The following is an 18,661-nucleotide window of genomic DNA, read 5'->3' on the forward strand; positions in this document are numbered from 1 at the left end:
CAACCCAAACAACAGCCCCAACCACACCAGTGACACAAGTGCCAACAACGCCAGCAGCAGCTAGCACAACTTCTCCAGCAGCAGCCACGGCAGACCCAACAGGTGCTTTAAAAGCATGGGCAACCCCCAGTACAGAAACAGTGGGGCAAACTCGGCAAAATAACAGCAACCCAGACATAGCAACGATCTGCAATGTCCAATTAGAATTAAAATTGAAATTCTTTCAGACAAATACTGAATAGATATAAAAGATGCCTACCATGGAATATTGATACCACAATCAAAGAAGCCATATGGGCCAAATAATTCATAGAAATATTTTCACTGATAGAAGCCCAACACAAAGGGAAGGATGCCTTCAGGATCCTAAAAAGATAGAAGAGAAAGCCATAGCCAGAAACGCCCAGGTAGAACAGAATTGGGACAACTGGCTACAGGCTTTCGCCATCTTGGCAACAATATATGAGGAGAAATTCCCCAATGATGGCAGAAAACTATGGGCTTACATGGATAAAATAAGAGAAGTAAAAATCTCTTAGAAAGGGAAGACCTGGCTAGCATATGATATCAGATTTAGGAGAAGCATGTTAGAGAGACCAGCCATAGAATGGGACGAGGTCCAAAATGACTTATATATGTTAAACACTGAGCCTCCAGCGGAAGAAGAGGCATCACAGATCTCCTCCAAATATAATAAAAATACTCAAGGTCCCAGAAACAACGATAATGACAAGCACAAAAAGGGCGAACAGCCTTTTCGAAAGAACCAGCCATGGGCGGCGAGGTCTAATACCCACAGGCAGAACAAAAACCACTCTGCAAAAGCCAACATTCCATGCAGGAATTTTGGAAAGAACCAGTGCACCTGGGGTAAGGAATGCTGGTATAAACATGGTTGCACAAACTGCAATGGCGATCACGCAGCAAGCAACTGCACCAGACTGCCAGCCAAAAATTCAAAAGATTAGCACCAACCATTCCTGTACAAACCCAAAACTGGCACCAGGCAGAACTCCCATCAACCCAAGCAATTTTAGAGAAGCACTCATCAACTACCCAGACAGGGAAACCAGCGAGGCAATCTGGCTGGGCTTTACCAAGGGCTTTAGCATCCCCTTTAAGGGTACAGGGTCACAGAACCGCCCATTGAACTTAAAGTCGGCCAGGGACAATCCCCAAATAGCGGAGAACAAAATCAAGAAAGAACTGCTTTTAGGCAGGATTGTTGGACCCTGGGACCGCATGCCCCTCAAGGATTATATAATTTCACTACTAGGATTGTTCCCTAAAAAAGAACCAGGGAAATGAGGCTAATTCACCATCTATCCTACCCCAAAGGCCAATCACTGAACGCGGCATTCCACATACGGAGTCTGCAGTATCCTACACACAATTCCAGGAGGCGGTAAGTCTCATACAGGAATGTGGCAGGAACACCCTGATGGCCAAACTGGACATCGAATCCGCCTTCAGCCTTTTACCAGTCCATCCAGATTCCCAGCAATGGTTAGGTTTTACTTTTAACAACAAATTCTATGTAGACAGAACTCCTCCCTATGGGGTGTGCAGTATCCTGCACCCTATTCCAGCAATTCAGCTCCTTTTTCCAATGGGCTTTTCAGAAAGAGAGATCAGGGACCAAAGTGGTACACTATCTAGATGGTTTTATGGTTATGGGCCCAGCAAGCTCAGAAGAATGCCATGGGGCCCTGCTGAAACTAGAAAGAACGGCCGCACAGTGGGGCATACCTCTAGCAATAGAAAAAACGACCAAATCAGCCACCAATATAATTTTCCTAGGCATTGAGATTGACTCTGCACAAGGACTATTCAAGATGCCGAAATCAAAAATTGCAGAACTCCTGGAGAAAATACAAGCCCTGACAATAAAAGACAAGGGCACAGTTAAAGAAATTCAATCACTAGCAGGCAGTCTTAACTTCGCTGCCAGAATAATCCCTCAAGGGAGGCTATTTTCCAGAAGTCTGGAACTAAAAACCAAATCATTCACCAAACCCCACCTACACATCTGACTAGGTGCAGAGGTGAAACAAGATCTGGAAATTTTGGGGAATTTCCTCAAAAAATGTCAACGGGACCTCACTTTGACAAACGCCTTTGAATACATGGACAGAAAGGGCCCTTTTCACCGATGCAGCGGGGAGCAAGGGGTTTGGAGCCATACTAGACTCAAGAGTGGGTGGCAGGAGACTGGCTCAACTCATGGCAACAGACCGGGTGGACAAAAAACATCACCCTCCTAGAAATATTTACCATCTGGCTAACACTACACATCTGGGGCAGGCAGCTAGCTAGTACAGAACTCTTGGTCTGGTGCGACAACATGGCAGTAGTAGGCTCCATAAACAGAAGGTCTACCAAATGCCCTTTAGTGCTGAAAGTCCTACGAGCCATCACAGCAATCACACTACAAGAAAACATTGTGGTCAAAGCAAAGCACATCGCTGGTGCATATAATAACATTGCAGATGCCTTATCTCGTTTTCAGTGGCCAAGATTCCGGGAGCTAACGTTGCATGCCCAGGAACAGAGAACACCAATACTAGCGGAATGCTGGGAAATAATGGGAACTCAAAAAGAACGGCATCAACGCCAGTGCCAGAGAGCCCAGGCCGGGATGCCCAACAAGAACCAGGCACCTCAAAAACGGGTGCCAATAAAATAACAGCTTCAACGCCAGCGCCAGAGAGCCCAGGCCAGGATGCCCAACAAGAACCAGGCACCTCAAAAACAGGTGCCAATAAAATAACGGCATCAATGCCAGTGCCAGAGAGCCAAGGCCGGGATGTCCAACAAGAACCAGGCGCTTTAAAGACGGATGCCAACAACTCCCTAGGCTTCCTCAAGGAGATGGCAGGGAAAGCACTGGCAAGCACCACCGCAGCTCAGTACAGTAAGTGCTTGCAAACAGTTTGTATTGCCACAGGCATAAAACACGTAGAGTTAATAACGATTAAAGACATAGAAATATTTTTTAAATGGGCACATGAACAAGGCTTTAAGAGAGATTGGGCTAAAAGACACCTAGTTGCAATCTCATTTTTCAAAAATACGGGGTGATTCAGACCCCACCCAAAGCGCCCTTATTTCTTATGCATTGAAAGGTTGGGGCAGAATAGAGGGCCCCCAGGTGGACACCCACCGCCCCCTTGATTTCAACAAACTGGTACAAATTGCAAACCAGCTGGAAGCCATATGCTGGCATCCATACGAGACCTTATTGTTCAGAACAGCTTTTTTCCTGGCATACTTCAGGGCTTTCCGCGCGGGAGAGCTCATTGCCTCCAGCACCAAGGCCACCAATGGGCTGGGCGTCATGGAAGTCAGTGTCAGACAGGAGAGCGTCAGCATAGAAACCCAACAATCTAAAACTGGGGCCAAAAGAACAATCAACATTTGTTGCATTGATGAGACAGTAAACTGCCCGGTATGTATCACCAACCTCTACTACGCACAAAGACCCAAGGTTGGGGGGAGGTTTTTGATCCACAAGGATGCCTCGGCACTAAGCCGCTACCAATTCAAAGGGGTACTGATGAAAGCAATCAACAATGCGGGGTGGGACCCCAAGGGTTTTGGCACCCATTCATTCAGAATAGGTGCAGCTACCTCAGCATGGCAAGGTGGTCTAGCTCCCCAACAACTAAAAAACATAGGGGGTTGGAAATCAGATTGCTACAAAAGATATATCAGACCATAGTTAACATAGCCAGCCGCCCTTACGCTTTCTTTCTCCCTCCCTTCATACAGAAACACCAGTCGAAGGGAGGACCACACTCCAATTAGCATGGATAGTCGGCCACTCTTATCTTCAGGATGGGCCGATGGGCAGAGGGGACAATAGAAAGGCCACCCTTCAGAAACACCATTTCATCATGGTGGTGCTACAGAGGCCTACGATGGGCAGAAATCCACAAAACATTAGCAGAGCTGGTCGCATACCGAGACCCGCCAGAATTTCTGGTCATACACCTAGGGGACAATGACCTAGTGTCCACCAGTAGGAGAAACTTGAAGACCTGTGCTCCTCCCTTGCAGGCATCTCACACAATTGGAAAGGAACGGAAATATTCTTCTCGGCCATCCTACCCAGAAGGAAATGTCAAGGGGCCAACTGCTACAAATCTGTGGACATTTCTAGACGAAAACTCAACAGGGGGCTAGAAAAATGTTGTACTGCAAGAGGACTGGGCTTCATAAAGCACACAGCCATTACACTAGGTGACCCAGACCTTTTTCACAAAGACGGCACCCATCTATCTATCCAGGGCATGGAACAATTCTTTCGAGAAATTACAGCAACTCTAGCCTCCAGGGGCTGCCAATAGGAAACACTTTTGGGGGGAACACGATCAGCCGACAACCTGCCCACGTGTGGCGGCACGGGCCAGAGGGGGGAAACCCCAAGACCCGGTGCCCAAAAGTATGTTACTATCATGATATGTGATTGTTATCTTCAGAACCATATCTGTACAATAAAACCTACGGCCTTTTATTGCCAACACTTGACAAATAATGTGTGAGCCTAATTATTCTGGGTGAGGGTAAGGTTTCGGCAAGTAACAAATATGCATGCATATGGGTTCAGCAGTTATGGGCAATGCTGCAGGGCCACCCAAAGCGAGGCTGGGTAACTGCTGTTACCATCAGCAGGCCTGGAGAGGAGTAGCCCAATCTCTCCCCCTCTCTGCTCCTCTTTTCTCCCAAGCCGGAGAGACACGCAGTCTATGCGACACAATACTGGGAAAGGGTGAGGTGTGAGCAATCACCTCACCCTTCCTTCATGCAGCAAGGTGCTAAGCACCTAAGGAAACCAACAGGCAGGCAGAGATCAGGTTCAAAGACCTGCCCCCTCCCAGGGGGCTAGATAGTCGGCTATCCAGACGGGGGCTACAGCCCCCACTACTATACATATCAAAGATCCAGGGCTGCCCTGGGTCTTATCAATACAGAGCGGCAGCTCTTAGAAAACACAGTTTGTGGACCCTGAACGGGGACCCAAACACACAGTGCCTTCCAAACCTTTGCTTCTTTACCACAAAACCCTCCCACCCTACAAATAAGGGAGAAGAAGAAAAAGAAGTACAGGGCACTGTACGGTTCCCACAACAAGTCGTGGGACATAAGAAGGCGGGCCCGGGCCAGAGGGGGTAACCCCAAGACCCGGTGCCCAAAAGTATGTTACTATCATGATATGGGATTATTATCTGCATAACCATATCTGTACAATAAAACCTACGGCCTTTTATTGCCAACACTTGACAAATAATATGTGAGCCTAATTATTCTGGGTAAGGTTTCGGCAAGTAACAAATATGCATGCATATGGGTTCAGCAGTTATGTTATGGACTTGGGTTCCTGGCAGATATTTGGGTTAGTGAGGGCACTTTAGGCTGACTCACTTGCTTGACTCATGTCATTTGGGGGTGCACTGTGCATCCCCTATTGCTCCCAGTGCAGGGAGATCACCTCTTTTTTTAAGGTATAGCACAGCCCAATTAAATTGAAGTGCTGCAGGGACACGGTGTCCCTTTCCCATTTAGGTATAATTTCTGGTACCATTTGTGATGTGCACCTAACAGTCTTGTGGCAGTGAACTATTTTTTTTCACGGTGCACTACCATGCATCAGTGTTTTCACTGTGATAATGTATTTTTTAGCACCATATACTCAAAACGGCTGATCCTTCTAGTAAAAGGACTAGTTTTTGTGCCATATTGTTTTTTGGCAATATTCCTGGCATTGGTGTCTAGAAATTGCATGATATCAAAATCAGTCACTTTTTATAAATGCCAATAATCACGTAGCAGCCCATTCCAACCACATGTTTCCCCTTCAGTACTGTTGGAACACAAGATATGGGACAATTTTAACAGTAGCGCTTCAATTTATTTACGATTATTCCGAGCCAAATGGAATGGATATGGTCCCGTCAACTTGCACAGGAGTGTGGCTAGCTTTTCAACCAGTAGACACGCTCAGGAATAAGCAAAGTTAAAAAAAAAAGTCCCCACGTATCCTTCTTAAATTCTTCTTTTAAACACCTAGGGGTCAACCACCAGCAGAAGCGTAGTAGTCACCACCACAAAAGTACAGAGCAGGCAGGCACAAAGTGGCATCGACAAAGCATCGGTCATTCTCCACCCACATGCCCGACACTTTTCCACCATGGCACCACAGTGTTGGCAACAGCAAAGCTCAAGTTGGCTGTTAAACATTTAGAACATCAAGTTCTTTGAAACCATCTAGGATTATGGGTATTGGACCATCCTGTGTTCCTCAATGTCTCCCTTTGCCTTCCCCCACAAGATATCAGTGCAGATTATGGGCAGGGTCATTGGGCTTGGGTACAGAAGGCATGAAAAGAACACGGACACCGCCTCCGCCCACCCTATTGCACCAATCTCCTTGCTTCTTCCCAAAACAAATACAAAAAGGACACCAAGGCCTAGTGCCACCTTCCATCACCTAACTTGAGGCTACTTTCTGCACGACACATTAAGCATGTGTTGCCTTCAAGTATGCTTCACTCAATCCACCCTTTATATATAGAAAAGAAATAGGTCACACTCCCTCCTGGTAAGCACTCCTGACTTGCACAATATACCCATTGTCTTGCTATCACCTATTGCCCACTCATCTCACCGACAGACCGCCCCCCACAGATCCCAGCTACTCTATGCTCCCAAAAGGACAATGGGGTGTGGCGACACAGTACGACTGAGCTACTGCATTGCAAGCATCAAACCTCCCTCAGCACTTCATGTGTGGGAAGGTGGGGCAAGAGCACCAGCAGCAAGGATATCTGGACTAGGGGTGCATTCGGCAGGGTGAAACTAGGCTTAAATGGGGAGGCTAACCATTCAAATGGTGGGAAAGGGGCCAACTTGAGATTCTGGGGAGGGGTAACCATACTTGTGTGGGGGCATCTAACTTGTTTACACATTCTAAAGAGACGTTTCTGATGCAGCTTCAATGCTACAAGCTGTTCAATCTCTTCTTCCGGTCTGAAACCACACACTAAGAACTGCTGTGAGAGTGAGTGGTCTCCTGCCCCCCCCCCACCCTACCTGTCATGAAAGGGCTAACACCCCATGGCGATTTCAATTGACTAAAAACTTAAGCATACAAATGCAGTTGCATTAGTAATTGCCAGGCCTTTGTGAACTGTGCTGCCCAAGGCACTGGTTATTGTGTGCGCCCTATGCTGACAGGGATCTGTAGGTCAGCAAATCCAAGTCAACATAGCTGAAAATGTCAGGGGTGGGGGATTGCTAAAGCATATGTCCACTAGACGTTGTGCTACTGGGTCCTGGCCATGCGACTTCAACAGTGCACAAGCAGCTTTGGTTTTGATTGTGGCCTGCTTTTACAGGAGAGGACCACCATGAGCACCTAAATGTTTGCACCTCACTGAAACGTACAACCAGGGAAGGGAGGATGAGACTAAATGACTGGAAAGTACCAGGCTAATGGGTGACAGATGAATCAAGAGCACCCGATGCGCCATCCATTCATTCATTCCAGTTTAATTGGCAGCGACTTACGTATATTTACTGTCTCTTGAAAAGGCGCCCTATTCAAGAAACCAACTGCTTATGTGTGTGCTAAATGAATCCGAGCGCATACAAAAGCGTTCTATTATTTAGGTTTGTAAAAGCAGCACTCTGTCCAGAGACTGTGTGATGGCAAAGGAACCAGGTTCAAGCAGCAGTTTACGCGTTTAAGAGATTGAAGAAAGAAGAGGGAAAGACAAATGATGCATGGAACGCTATCTACGTACACCTGCTTGCTCAATCCGCAAAGCTCCCCAGAATCACTCGACCAATAACTTACCACTAATTTTCACACCTCCATCAACTTCTATATTTGCAAGTCCTATACATGTGGGCCCTTTAAAAAGTTCTGCGCCGAGATGCCCAATCTCGGCATGAACACTTTTTTGTTTAGTCTTTGCACCGAAATCCTTCCAGTTAAAATAGGGTCTCTCATCCAAGTCATGAAACTGCTAGTGTAATGCATACGAGATAATCCACTTCCAATGGTTCAACATTGCATTGTTCCATACTGCACACGTTTACACAGCATTTAAACAAAGTGTGTTGAGATGCAACCGTTGAAATGGCCAAAACCAATTTGTAACGAAAAAAAAAGAAAAACACGTCTAGGAAATTAAATGTACGAAGATGCTTTTACAGTTGTGTCCATTAAGAATATGTGCGTATTTTGCATTGTTAGGTGTAAGCAGACCATGTGAACCATACCTCTTTTGAAGGATCAGAGACACGGGTGTAAAACTCTTTGCCCCTCCAGCAGGACGCCTGTAAAAAAGAAGGCTAGATAAGATGCAATGCTGGGAAAGCGTCCAATGTGTGTTTCACATACAGAATGGAGTGTAGAGCAATTGACTAAAAGGTCTCGAGAAGAAGAAGGAAACTGTTGCAAGAGCCGGCAACAGGGAAACAAAGGTTTCCCAACCAGGCAACGTGACCGCATTGAAAGCAAAGTCTGCATTATACCAATATCGGATTCGGTGGCTAGGGAGAGCCGTGTGTGTGTGTGTGTGGCACAGCACGCCTGTCACAAGCCTACGGTCGGCAAGAGGCCAAACTCCTTTTTTTCTGCAGGCTCAGAACTGCGCAGTCCAGAGGCAGAATTTGCCTGCACTAATCCGGGTTCGCTGATGCCAATCGTCCTTCATGCTTATTCTTCCTGCGGGTTTTGGGGCTGTAATATACTCAAGACACATCTAAACGGGAGCACAGTGTGCATCCTTTGCATACACGTACCCAGTAGGAGCATTTGCAAATAGGGCCGAAAGAATACACGGAAGAATACACGGCTACGCACAGTAATGCGTGCATGACGCAGTCTGCTTTAATGTTGGAATAGATCAGTCCACGAAAATCATTTTCATATTTATACCGTGTCTGATCATTTACACAAATGATCAGCTGGGACATTTATGGAAAGGACGAGGATAATCATTTGCATACTTGCAGTGGGTTCTTGAGGAGATTAGCGAGTGATCTTGTGGTCAAGTAGCAGACTGTGGAAACACAGACCTCAGTTCTAAATCGGGTGTCCAACATGATCACATTGTATCACCACAAATAAATTAGGTCATCTCGCTACAAACATTGGGATTCAACATTCATACACGCTGATGTAAAGTGCGATGTGCATAACTAGATATACAATATACACTCTTTTATACACGCTCTAAGATTTTTGCCCACTTTCAATGGGAGAACACTAAACCGAAGAGGTAGCTAAATGAGGTTGGTAGACTGAACCCAGCAGCACCTAAAGACAGCTACAGATTTGCCTCAGTGTGGATACAAACAACTTCACAACATTTATTGCAGGTATTTTAGGGCAGAGTGAGAGCCTTCATCAAGGACATTTCCTCTCTTGCCCCTTCACTTGCTGATCTCTGCAACCACTCCTTTGCTACTGGCTCTTCCCCCTCAAGCACTCCCTTGTGCGCCCCTTCCTAAAGAAATCAGCAGACCCCTCCTGTCCAGCCAACTACCACCCAATCTCCATCATCCCCATCCTGGGAAACTGCTGGAGAAGTGGTCCTGTCCCAAATCAACTCCCACACCGGACTTGTTGGCCGTCTCCATGAACATTAATTTGGAGTCCGAGCATCCAGAGGCATGGACACTGCTCTTCTGAAAATTTGTGAAGAACTGCTCACATCCTGATTCCAACTCCCCTACTGTCCTCATCCTTGATCTCTCCTCTGAATTTGACACAGTCAACCACTTCATCCTCATACAAAGGCTCCATGACACCCTTTGTATCTCGGAGCGGGCACTGGACAACACACAACTCTACTTCCTGCTGATTCTATTGCACCTTCTTTCATCCTGGACTGCCTTTCTGACATCCGGGCCTGGTGCATTTCGAATGAGCTCTGCCTCAATGCCAGCAAATCAGAGATCCTTCAAATTGGGACCGCTGCACCAGACTTCTTCCATTCTGTCTGGCCTCCTTCCATGGGCTCTCCCCATTTTCCTATTTGGAAGCCAGACACCTCAGTCATCTTCGACTCCTCTCTCTCATTCCACCCTCACACTCCACCAAGAGGTCCAACTTTCAGCTCTTCCTTCTTAAATGAATTCTACTTTTCTCACCTTCCTGCAGAGGCTCAATGTTACCTGGGCCCTGGTTCTCTCTAAGACTATCAAAATAGCCTCCTCCTGAATCTACCTTCTTCCACTCTGACCTCTCCAGCTAATCCAGAATAAGGCAGCAAGACGTTGGCCTCAAGCCCAGGAACCGCATCTCTCCTGCCCTACAAAGTCTTCATTGGCTCCCAGTTGCTTCACAGATTAAATTAAAATCCTTCTGTATCATCCACAAAGTCGCCTGGGGCCGGGGACCACTATCTAACTTTCTTACTAAATATTCCACCTCCAGACCTCTGCACTCTGGCACCAACGCCTTGTGGCTAAAGCATTTAGTTAAACAGCAGCAAGGTGGTTGTTCCCTTCACTCAGCTGGCTACCCTTCTCTGGAACAGCCTTCCCCTCCCACTTTGACTTGAGCATAACTTTCTTAAATTCTGGAAGATCCTCAAGACCTTCCTCTTCCTGCCCTCCCCTTCTCCTCTGCTGAGCTCACAGTTGCTTGATTGGTGTTTATGGTCCTTATGCATCCTAGGGGCTCTGACCTCCCACACTGAATGATCCCAGCTTCGGTCTATCCTCAGCACTTGCCTCGGCTCACCCTCATTCCTCGGAGGATCATGCTTTTTTTTTTTATATATTTTTATTTTATTTTTTAAGGTCAAACAAACACACTACAACCGTTTCAAAACATAGAAAGCATCATATTTCAACACATTTTCAAACTCCCCAACTCCCCCCTCCCCCTTTAAACTAGAGCCAGTTCTCACATATCATTTACGGGAACATCACTGGGTGGCACACTACCTAGACTGCCATCAACCAGGTCCTCTGTTTCGTTGTCACCCTGGTGAGGGTTTGCCAATGAGGCCACCAAGCCAACAAGGGCCCTACTTCTTCTTCGCCCCCCCGGTGACCGCTTCAAACCAGACTACGGATTCAGCTTCCGCCCATCTCAAGAGGTCTGTCCACCACAACTCCACCCTGGGTCTATGGGCCGCCTTCCAGCCCATGGTGATCCTACGCTTGGCCAAGACATAGGCCAGGTCCTTCATCTTGCTTATGTATTTCAAATGCCGGGGTCTAGGGAATAGTCCAAGCAAGCATGACCAGGCCAATTCCACATCCAGCACTACCCCCCCCGCCAGCCAGTTTCATCTTGACCTCATTCCAAAATCTATGCACCTCCTGGCAAGCCCAAAACATGTGTAGCAGTCCCGCGTTCACCTCCCCACACCTGGGGCATTGCTGTATAGCTGATCCCCCAAACTTTGCAATCTTCCCGGGGGTTAAATAAGCCCTGTGGGTAACATACAACTGAAGCTGTTGGAATCTCGCGTTACGGGACACCTTTTTATGGTACCTCTGGGCCCGTTCCCACTGCCCATCCGTCATGGGTCCTCCCACCTCCTCCTCCCAATCTTGTCTCAATTGGAGCAACTCCTTCCCTGCCCTTGCCCGCAGGAGCTCATATATCCTCGATATTTCGTGCCCGCCCTCCGATACATCGTACATGGTTTCCAGGGAGGCATCTGGATCCTCCGTGAGCACCGTCTCCGGCCATCTTTCTCTATTCTTTTTCACCAGCCTAGTGTAGGTTATATATTGGCCACCATGTACTCCCGTCTCTTCCTGCAGCCGCTGAAAGTCCACCGCCTCCCCTTCCTGCCATATGTCCCCGAGGGTGGCTAGGCCTACCTGTTGCCAGTATCTGCGGACCGATTCAAGTAGCTGGGAGTTGCTCCCACACATAGCCGCCAAAGGGGCCTGCTGGGAGTATGGTTCAGAGTCCCCCCCAATCTTCCATGTCCTGTGCCAGATCTCCCAGCCCAACCTCAGGAACCGCCCCTTGCCCACCAGTTTATCTCTGCCCAACCACACCACTTCCATCAGAAAGTATGGGGCTGTATCTTCGCGCAGGAGCCTGGCTTCCGCCGGATCTTCAGTCGAGAGCCACCTGGCCACGTACTGCAGCTGCCCCGCCAGGTAATAGAGTTCGAAGTTAGGCAGGCCTATCCCCCCCCCGTCGCACGGGTTCTGGAGCTTACACAGAGCCACCCTATTCCTAGAGCTGCCGCACACAAAACCCCTACACACGCTGTGAAGTTTCGCGAATAGGCTTCTGGGTATCAGAAACGGGACGTTTGTAAAAAAGTGTCTAGGCAGGACCACCATCTTGAGCAAGGTCGCCCTCCCCATCATGGTCAGGGGCAGTCTGGACCAAAATACCATACTGTTCCTAATCCCCTCTATCGCCTTTTCCGTGTTGTGCTTGTGTTCTGTCTCGATCTTGTGGTAAATGTTTATTCCCAGATACCTAAATGTTACGGGCTGCCATGGTATTGGAAGAACAGGCAGCCTCTGCACCGGGACATTCCTATATCTGCCCAAAGGGAACAGGCTGGACTTTCCAGGGTTCACCGATATACCGGAGAGGATGGCGTACCGTTCTATCACCTCTAGGACGTACTGTAGGTTTTCTTCTAGATAGCGTAAATAAAGGAGCATATCATCCGCATATAATGATATCAAATGCTCTCCACTGGCCGTGTTTATGCCCACCTCCCCATATTGTTGACGCAGGCATATTGCCAGCGGCTCCAATGCCAGTATATATAGCATCGGTGACCAGGGACATCCCTGTCTAGTCCCCCTGCCCAGTTGCCAAGAATCTGAGACCGTGGACCCTGTCTTGACCCTCGCCATCGGGGTGCTGTAAAACAACTGTACCCATCTGAGGTATCCGGGTCCCACTCCATAACCCTTCAGGACCGCTTTCAGCCAGGGCCATCATAACGAGTCGAAGGCCTTGACCGCGTCTAACGACACTATGGCCAGCTCGCCCGTGTCCTCCTCAGTTTGGTCCATGACACGGTGTAGCCTCCGGTGGTTGTCGGTGATGTTCCTGCCCGGAACATATCCCATCTGATCTGGGTGTATCAGTTTCTTAATCACCCTTTTCAGTCTATTAGCCAGCACCGCCGTGAGTATTTTGCTGTCCTGGTTGAGCATGGACAACGGTCTGTAAGACCCGCACTCCACGGCCGGCTTGCCTGGTTTCAAGAGTGGGATGATTACGGCCTCACGGAGAGACAACAGGAGTTCTCCCTTCTCATAGGCCTCGTTGAAAGTGACAAGCAGTGGCTGGAGCAACTCTTGCTGGTATGTTTTGTAGAACTCGCTGGGCAGCCCATCCGAACCCGGCGCCTTGCAAGTGGGAAAGTTCCGAATCACTACCTCCAGCTCATCCGAGGTGACGGGTGCGTCCAACTCAGAGCGTTCTAGATCATCTAAGGTGGGCAGCTCAATGTCCCCCAATGTGTCTAGTATGTCTTGACCCATATCCTCCCCCGTGGCTTTATACAAGTGTCTGTAAAACTTAAGGAATTCCTCATTTACCTCTTTCTGGGTGTTGCATATGCTACCTCCTTCGCCCTGAATCTCACTAATCACCGAGCGGGGGGTCTCACTCTTGTACAGCCAAGCCAGCAATCTGCCCGGCTTATCGCTCCCTGCGTGTATCCGCTCCGTATATTTCCTGTAGCTGAGTCTGCACAGTCTATCCCAGAGTGCACTACAGGACAACTGTAGCTCCTCTACTTTGGTTCTGTTATCATGAGCGGTGCTCACGCAACGCGTGAGCTCCTCTAGCTCTCTTTCCGCCTCCCGGAGCTCCCTTTCAACCCCCCCCCTGTAGCCCTTTAACTTGGGAAATAGCTACTCCACGCACCACCACCACCTTAAACGCTTCCCACAGTGTGCCCACAGAGCTTACGCTTCCCGTGTTTTTATCAAAATATTCTTCAATGGCGTCCCTTAGGCCCTCCCGAAACCCCTCATCCTGCAGAGCCTTGGTCCTAAGTCTCCATGTAGGGATCTGCGGGCGTGGGGGCTGGTGTCTCCAGTCTACCACCAAGGGCGAGTGGTCCGACAGCACTCGTGCCTTGTATTCTGCTCCTTCTATTTCTCTCACTATCCTGGCTGTTACAAACATGTAGTCTAACCTTGTGTACAAATCATGTGGCGCTGTGTAGTGTGAGTACTGTCTATCCGTGGGATGCAGCCTCCTCCACGCATACTCTAGGCCTAGGTCTTCCAATAGGGTACTCAGCACTTTAGCCGCCGGTGCCATTTTTCCTGCCCTATCCTTGAACCTATCCATACTGGGGTCTACCGTACAGTTAAAGTCCCCCCCACACTACCGTACCCCCCCCGCGAGGGGGCCAAGTTTACCATAGAGGGTCCTAAAGTAAGCCGCTGTATCGTTATTGGGGGCGTACAAATTTATGATGTGTATTTCTCTGTTTTCCAAGAGACCCGTTACCACCACCATTCTACCCTCCGGGTCCACCGTAGAATCAAGCACTCGAAACGGCACGTGGAGCACCACCCAAGTGACGACCCCTCTGGCATACGCGGAGTACGCCGCCCCCACAACGGTGCCCTTCCATTTCCTCCCGACCACCTCCAGCCTTTCCCTAGTGAGGTGGGTCTCTTGCAGCAGGGCTATGTCTACGCGCATCCTCTTTAAATACATCATCACTTTGTTGCGTTTAAGGTAGCTGTTGAGGCCCCGTACATTCCAGGTCAAAATTCTGAGATTACCCGATGCCATCTAGTCGGTCCATCTCCGTCCCATCCCTCCCCATAATGTTCCCCACGTAGGGTTGTTTCCTGGCTCCTTCCCTTCTATTAATGAACCGTGCCCCCCTCCCCCCTTCTCCAACCTCACACCACTGCACACAACTCCCCCCCCCCCCACCAACCCCCAACAATAGCCCAGCTCCATCCCTGGGTCTCAGGCCTACCCACGTCTGGACCCATCTCGTGACCAAGAACAAGGACCCCGCGGGGTGTCACCAATCTAACAGTGACCTAACTAAGTATACTCCTATCGGGTGCGGAGGTTGCTCCCCAGGAGCTCCCAGTCATCTATTTAGGAGAAGTGAATTCAACGTGACCCGCCGTGTTGGGTGTTCTGACCCACGTTTGGACTATTATGCTACAACATTTGGTGCTGTGGGCTTAGGAAATCCAAGATGGCCGAAAAAGCCCACATGTGCGCCAGAATCTATGAAAACCGTGCAGTTTGTGCGCACACCAAAATGGTCGCCTGACTTGCCACCCCCGGTGCGGGTGTGCTGGGTCAGAAGAGCCATGAGTGAAATGGGGTGCCAAAGAGAAAAAAACAGCAGTGCCTGTTCGCTAGAAAGCACTTTAAAAATCACCCTTTGTTTCTCTGAAGGCAAGCTCAGAATGCCCATTTCAAACATTGCAGAATATCCAACAATCTCACTGAACACCAGCAGACATTTGACAGAATAAAGTCTTGTGGGCATACAAAATCTGGAAAGAGGATGAGCCTAAAATAATGTTCATAGCAAAACTGGCTGAGCTGTGGATTTCAGCAGTTTAAGTAAATTTGGACTGAAAGACACTAAAAATCTAAATGTTTAAAAGAAATGAGTGACCTACTTTTGAGTGTCACATAGGTTTCAATTGTTTAAATGCCATAGTTTTAAACTTAGAATCAGCATTCTAGCTGCATGTGTAAAAATTGTTAGTTTATTTGAATGCAGAAAACTGGGTAACTAGAAGTGACATTAGCTGGGGCCTGGCTTAAGGAACTGAATTCTGCCTGACATCTACCCCCACAGGAGTTAAAACCTGCTCAGCCACTCTTCCCCTTGCCAAAAGGAGTTGACACCTCTCTGATTAGATTAGGGGTGGAGCAGCTACAGGGAGTTGAACAAAGGCCTGTCCTGGGCCCATGCAGATGGTTTATTAGGGTAGTCGTAAATGGCTTCCTTTTGAACAATGGGCCTTCCAGGGCCCAGGCAGATGGTTTATTAGGGGGACCGTAAAATAGCTTCCTCTTGGCAGAAGCTGGGAGGGGCAGGGTCTCTGAGCTTGGCAGAAACTGGATAAACTGGTTTCTACACCATGTGACCTGGGAAACCACACCCCTTTGGGGCCAGAACATAAATCTAAAAAGATGGATCATTCATAGAGCAGACTTGTGAAAATGTTATAAGTGATATCATTATTCTTGTGATTTTTCTGTGCACATTTGAAGACGTGTTAGGACCCAGTGGTATGTTCAGGGGGGTTTTTAGCAGAAAAGAGGATATTACTCTAAATGTATGTATGTTAAAAATCTGACACTCCACCACCTAATGCCCACATGCTTTGCGAACATTTGTGTAAATGCGGGGACAAATCCAATATTGGTAACCCGACCAAAAAGTGAAATATGTTGCCATTTTTGAACCCAAGCCCCCAGGAAGAGCAGAGTTTGAACAGGGGATACCTCATGTGATATGTGATGGGTGCATGTAATTTCAAACCACTGTGTATCTATGAAATGTGTCTTTAGGTCAAATATAGATTGTGTGTAAAGTTGACAGGGGTGGGTTCTCTGTATCATAAACAGACCTCATCATGATGACACTTCATTTCATTCCCCCCAATCAAGGGGAAGAGGAGGAAGTGGCCAATGACAAGTGGAGAGGGGTAGGGCCTAGAAAGCTAGCTTCTCCACCCACTTTCAAAACACATAAAAGCAGACAGTCAGGACAGATAGGGACATTCTATTCCACCTGCTGTGGGACGCTCTGCCGGGAAAATCCATACTTTACCTCCCATCAACCTCCAGAGAGCCAACAGAGACTTCAATCTATCCACCTTCAGAGACCAAGGCTTTACTTTAGAATTTGTAGCAGAGAGGTCAACTACAAGCTAAATCCCTCTTTAGCAGGCCTCAAATCATTGCCACTATTCACAGCCAGGCGAGCTGTTTGAATTCTTTGCAAGAACTCTTGCCATTTGCCCGAGAGCAGTGTTGTATCCAGAGAGAGACCAGCTGAACCGGAGACCGCTGTATCCGGACCCACAGACCTGATCAGAACCAGAGACCCAGACCAGACCAGCAGAGTAGAGCTGACCCAGACGCTGTGCGCAGAAACCGTCTGTGGCGAATGAAGAAAACCTGTTGACCAGATCCGTGGCGAGGCTCATTCCTTTTAAAATTATATTGTGAGTACCTAGCAGAACTGTGCAGAACCAATCTCTTAGTTTAAATAATATAATTCAATCTATTTTAATCTAACCAGAACTGCCTCCTAACTGTCACCTGTCATTTGCAAAGCTGTCACTTGTCATTTTCTAGCTGCAAGCTGTAACCTGTCGCTTTGAACTTTTAAAATTTCAAATCCGAAAAACTACCTTTATTTAATCGTCCATATCTCTGGAACCGTTTGGGCTAGGAACTTGGTTTAACTTTCCTCTGGAAGATTAGAATCTCAGCTTTTCAACCAACTTCCTACTCCTCATACTTTTGCCGTAATCACGATTCTCGCACTCGCGAATTTTACCACGATTTGCAATTTGGTTAAAAATCCAGCCACGTGTGAAAACAGCAGCTTCATTGCTTTCCTTTGCCAAAAATTCGTTTAACCTGCTAGTTACTCCTAGATCCTTGCTAAAGTGAGCCTGAACTCATCCCAAGTATATTTCACCCACCCTGAACCTCCTAAAGGGAATTAAAACCATTTTCAGCATATTTCTCACTGCATTGTCACCATATTCAAAGCATTTTGCCTGTGTTTCAAAACTCCTATCTGTTGTATAAGCTGCTGGGGAGGAATTGAACTGAATTCTATTTGATTGCATTCCTAAGAACTGTGTCATCTTCATCTCCTTACAGTGCATAAAAGGGGGGGGTGAATTGTCCAAGAAAGTGATTACATTGTCTTTTGCTGAAATCCTATCAAGTTATTTTCTGTACTGCATTTCATTCCACATTGCATCCATTTGAAGCCTTAAAAGTATAGTTGCTATCGTATCCATCCTATAACCACTCATCATTGATTATAAAGAAGTGTGCTAGTGCCGGACTATCCATTATTGATTACTGCTCAGATTAAGTGTGATATTCAATTATTAATTTATTATAAAGTGTGATATATATATATATAGTTTAAATTATCAAATAAACCGTTTAAACTTGCAAAACAGAACTACTTCGTGGCTCAGTGGGGTCAGGGGGATTCCAAGAGAGGGGCGTTATATAGGGGTAGTCATCCAGAACGCATGAACTGGACGTAAAGATATATCAATAAGGGTTTCCATTCAGTATCCCAGAATAGGCATTGACTTAGCTGTAGTGTTGAATTGAATCCTCTTACAAATTGGGGGCTCGTCCAGGATGTTTGGGTTAGATCTATCACTTGTGCAGATTAATACAGCGTGCCAGCTGACCACATACACATATCCGGTCGGATCACCACGCTGTGTTACGCTGTAAAGCACTCCTCAAAGGAACGCTCTAAAGAAAAGGTCCGTTTTGCAAAAATAAAATACAAACTTCTCTAAGTCAGGACAGAGACCAATCTCTAGAATGACGACCTTGGTAGATATGAAAATAGCCAGAGAACACTTCTTACATAAGCTATTTGTGAGAGGTGAGTGGACTCTTCAGGACCAAACGGTCTGGTTGCAGGCA

General features: G+C 47.5%; 1 protein-coding gene across 4 annotated transcripts in view; it reads right to left on the bottom strand.

Moving 5' to 3' along the window:
• Positions 1-18,661, bottom strand: part of BASP1 (brain abundant membrane attached signal protein 1) — a 382,331-nt gene that overhangs the window by 116,225 nt on the left and 247,445 nt on the right. For 2 of the 4 annotated variants that reach the window (XM_069620422.1, XM_069620425.1), the window contains one exon: positions 8,287-8,343. The exons of the other annotated variants lie outside the window; for them this stretch is intronic. In XM_069620422.1, the coding sequence (XP_069476523.1) occupies positions 8,287-8,343 (57 nt within the window). The remainder of the gene's footprint in view (positions 1-8,286; positions 8,344-18,661) is intronic. 4 annotated transcript variants of the gene reach the window in all.

The sequence above is a fragment of the Ambystoma mexicanum genome, chromosome 5q (assembly GCF_040938575.1).
Source record: "Ambystoma mexicanum isolate Mex_15411 chromosome 5q, UKY_AmexF1_1, whole genome shotgun sequence".
NCBI classification, from domain to species: domain Eukaryota; kingdom Metazoa; phylum Chordata; class Amphibia; order Caudata; family Ambystomatidae; genus Ambystoma; species Ambystoma mexicanum.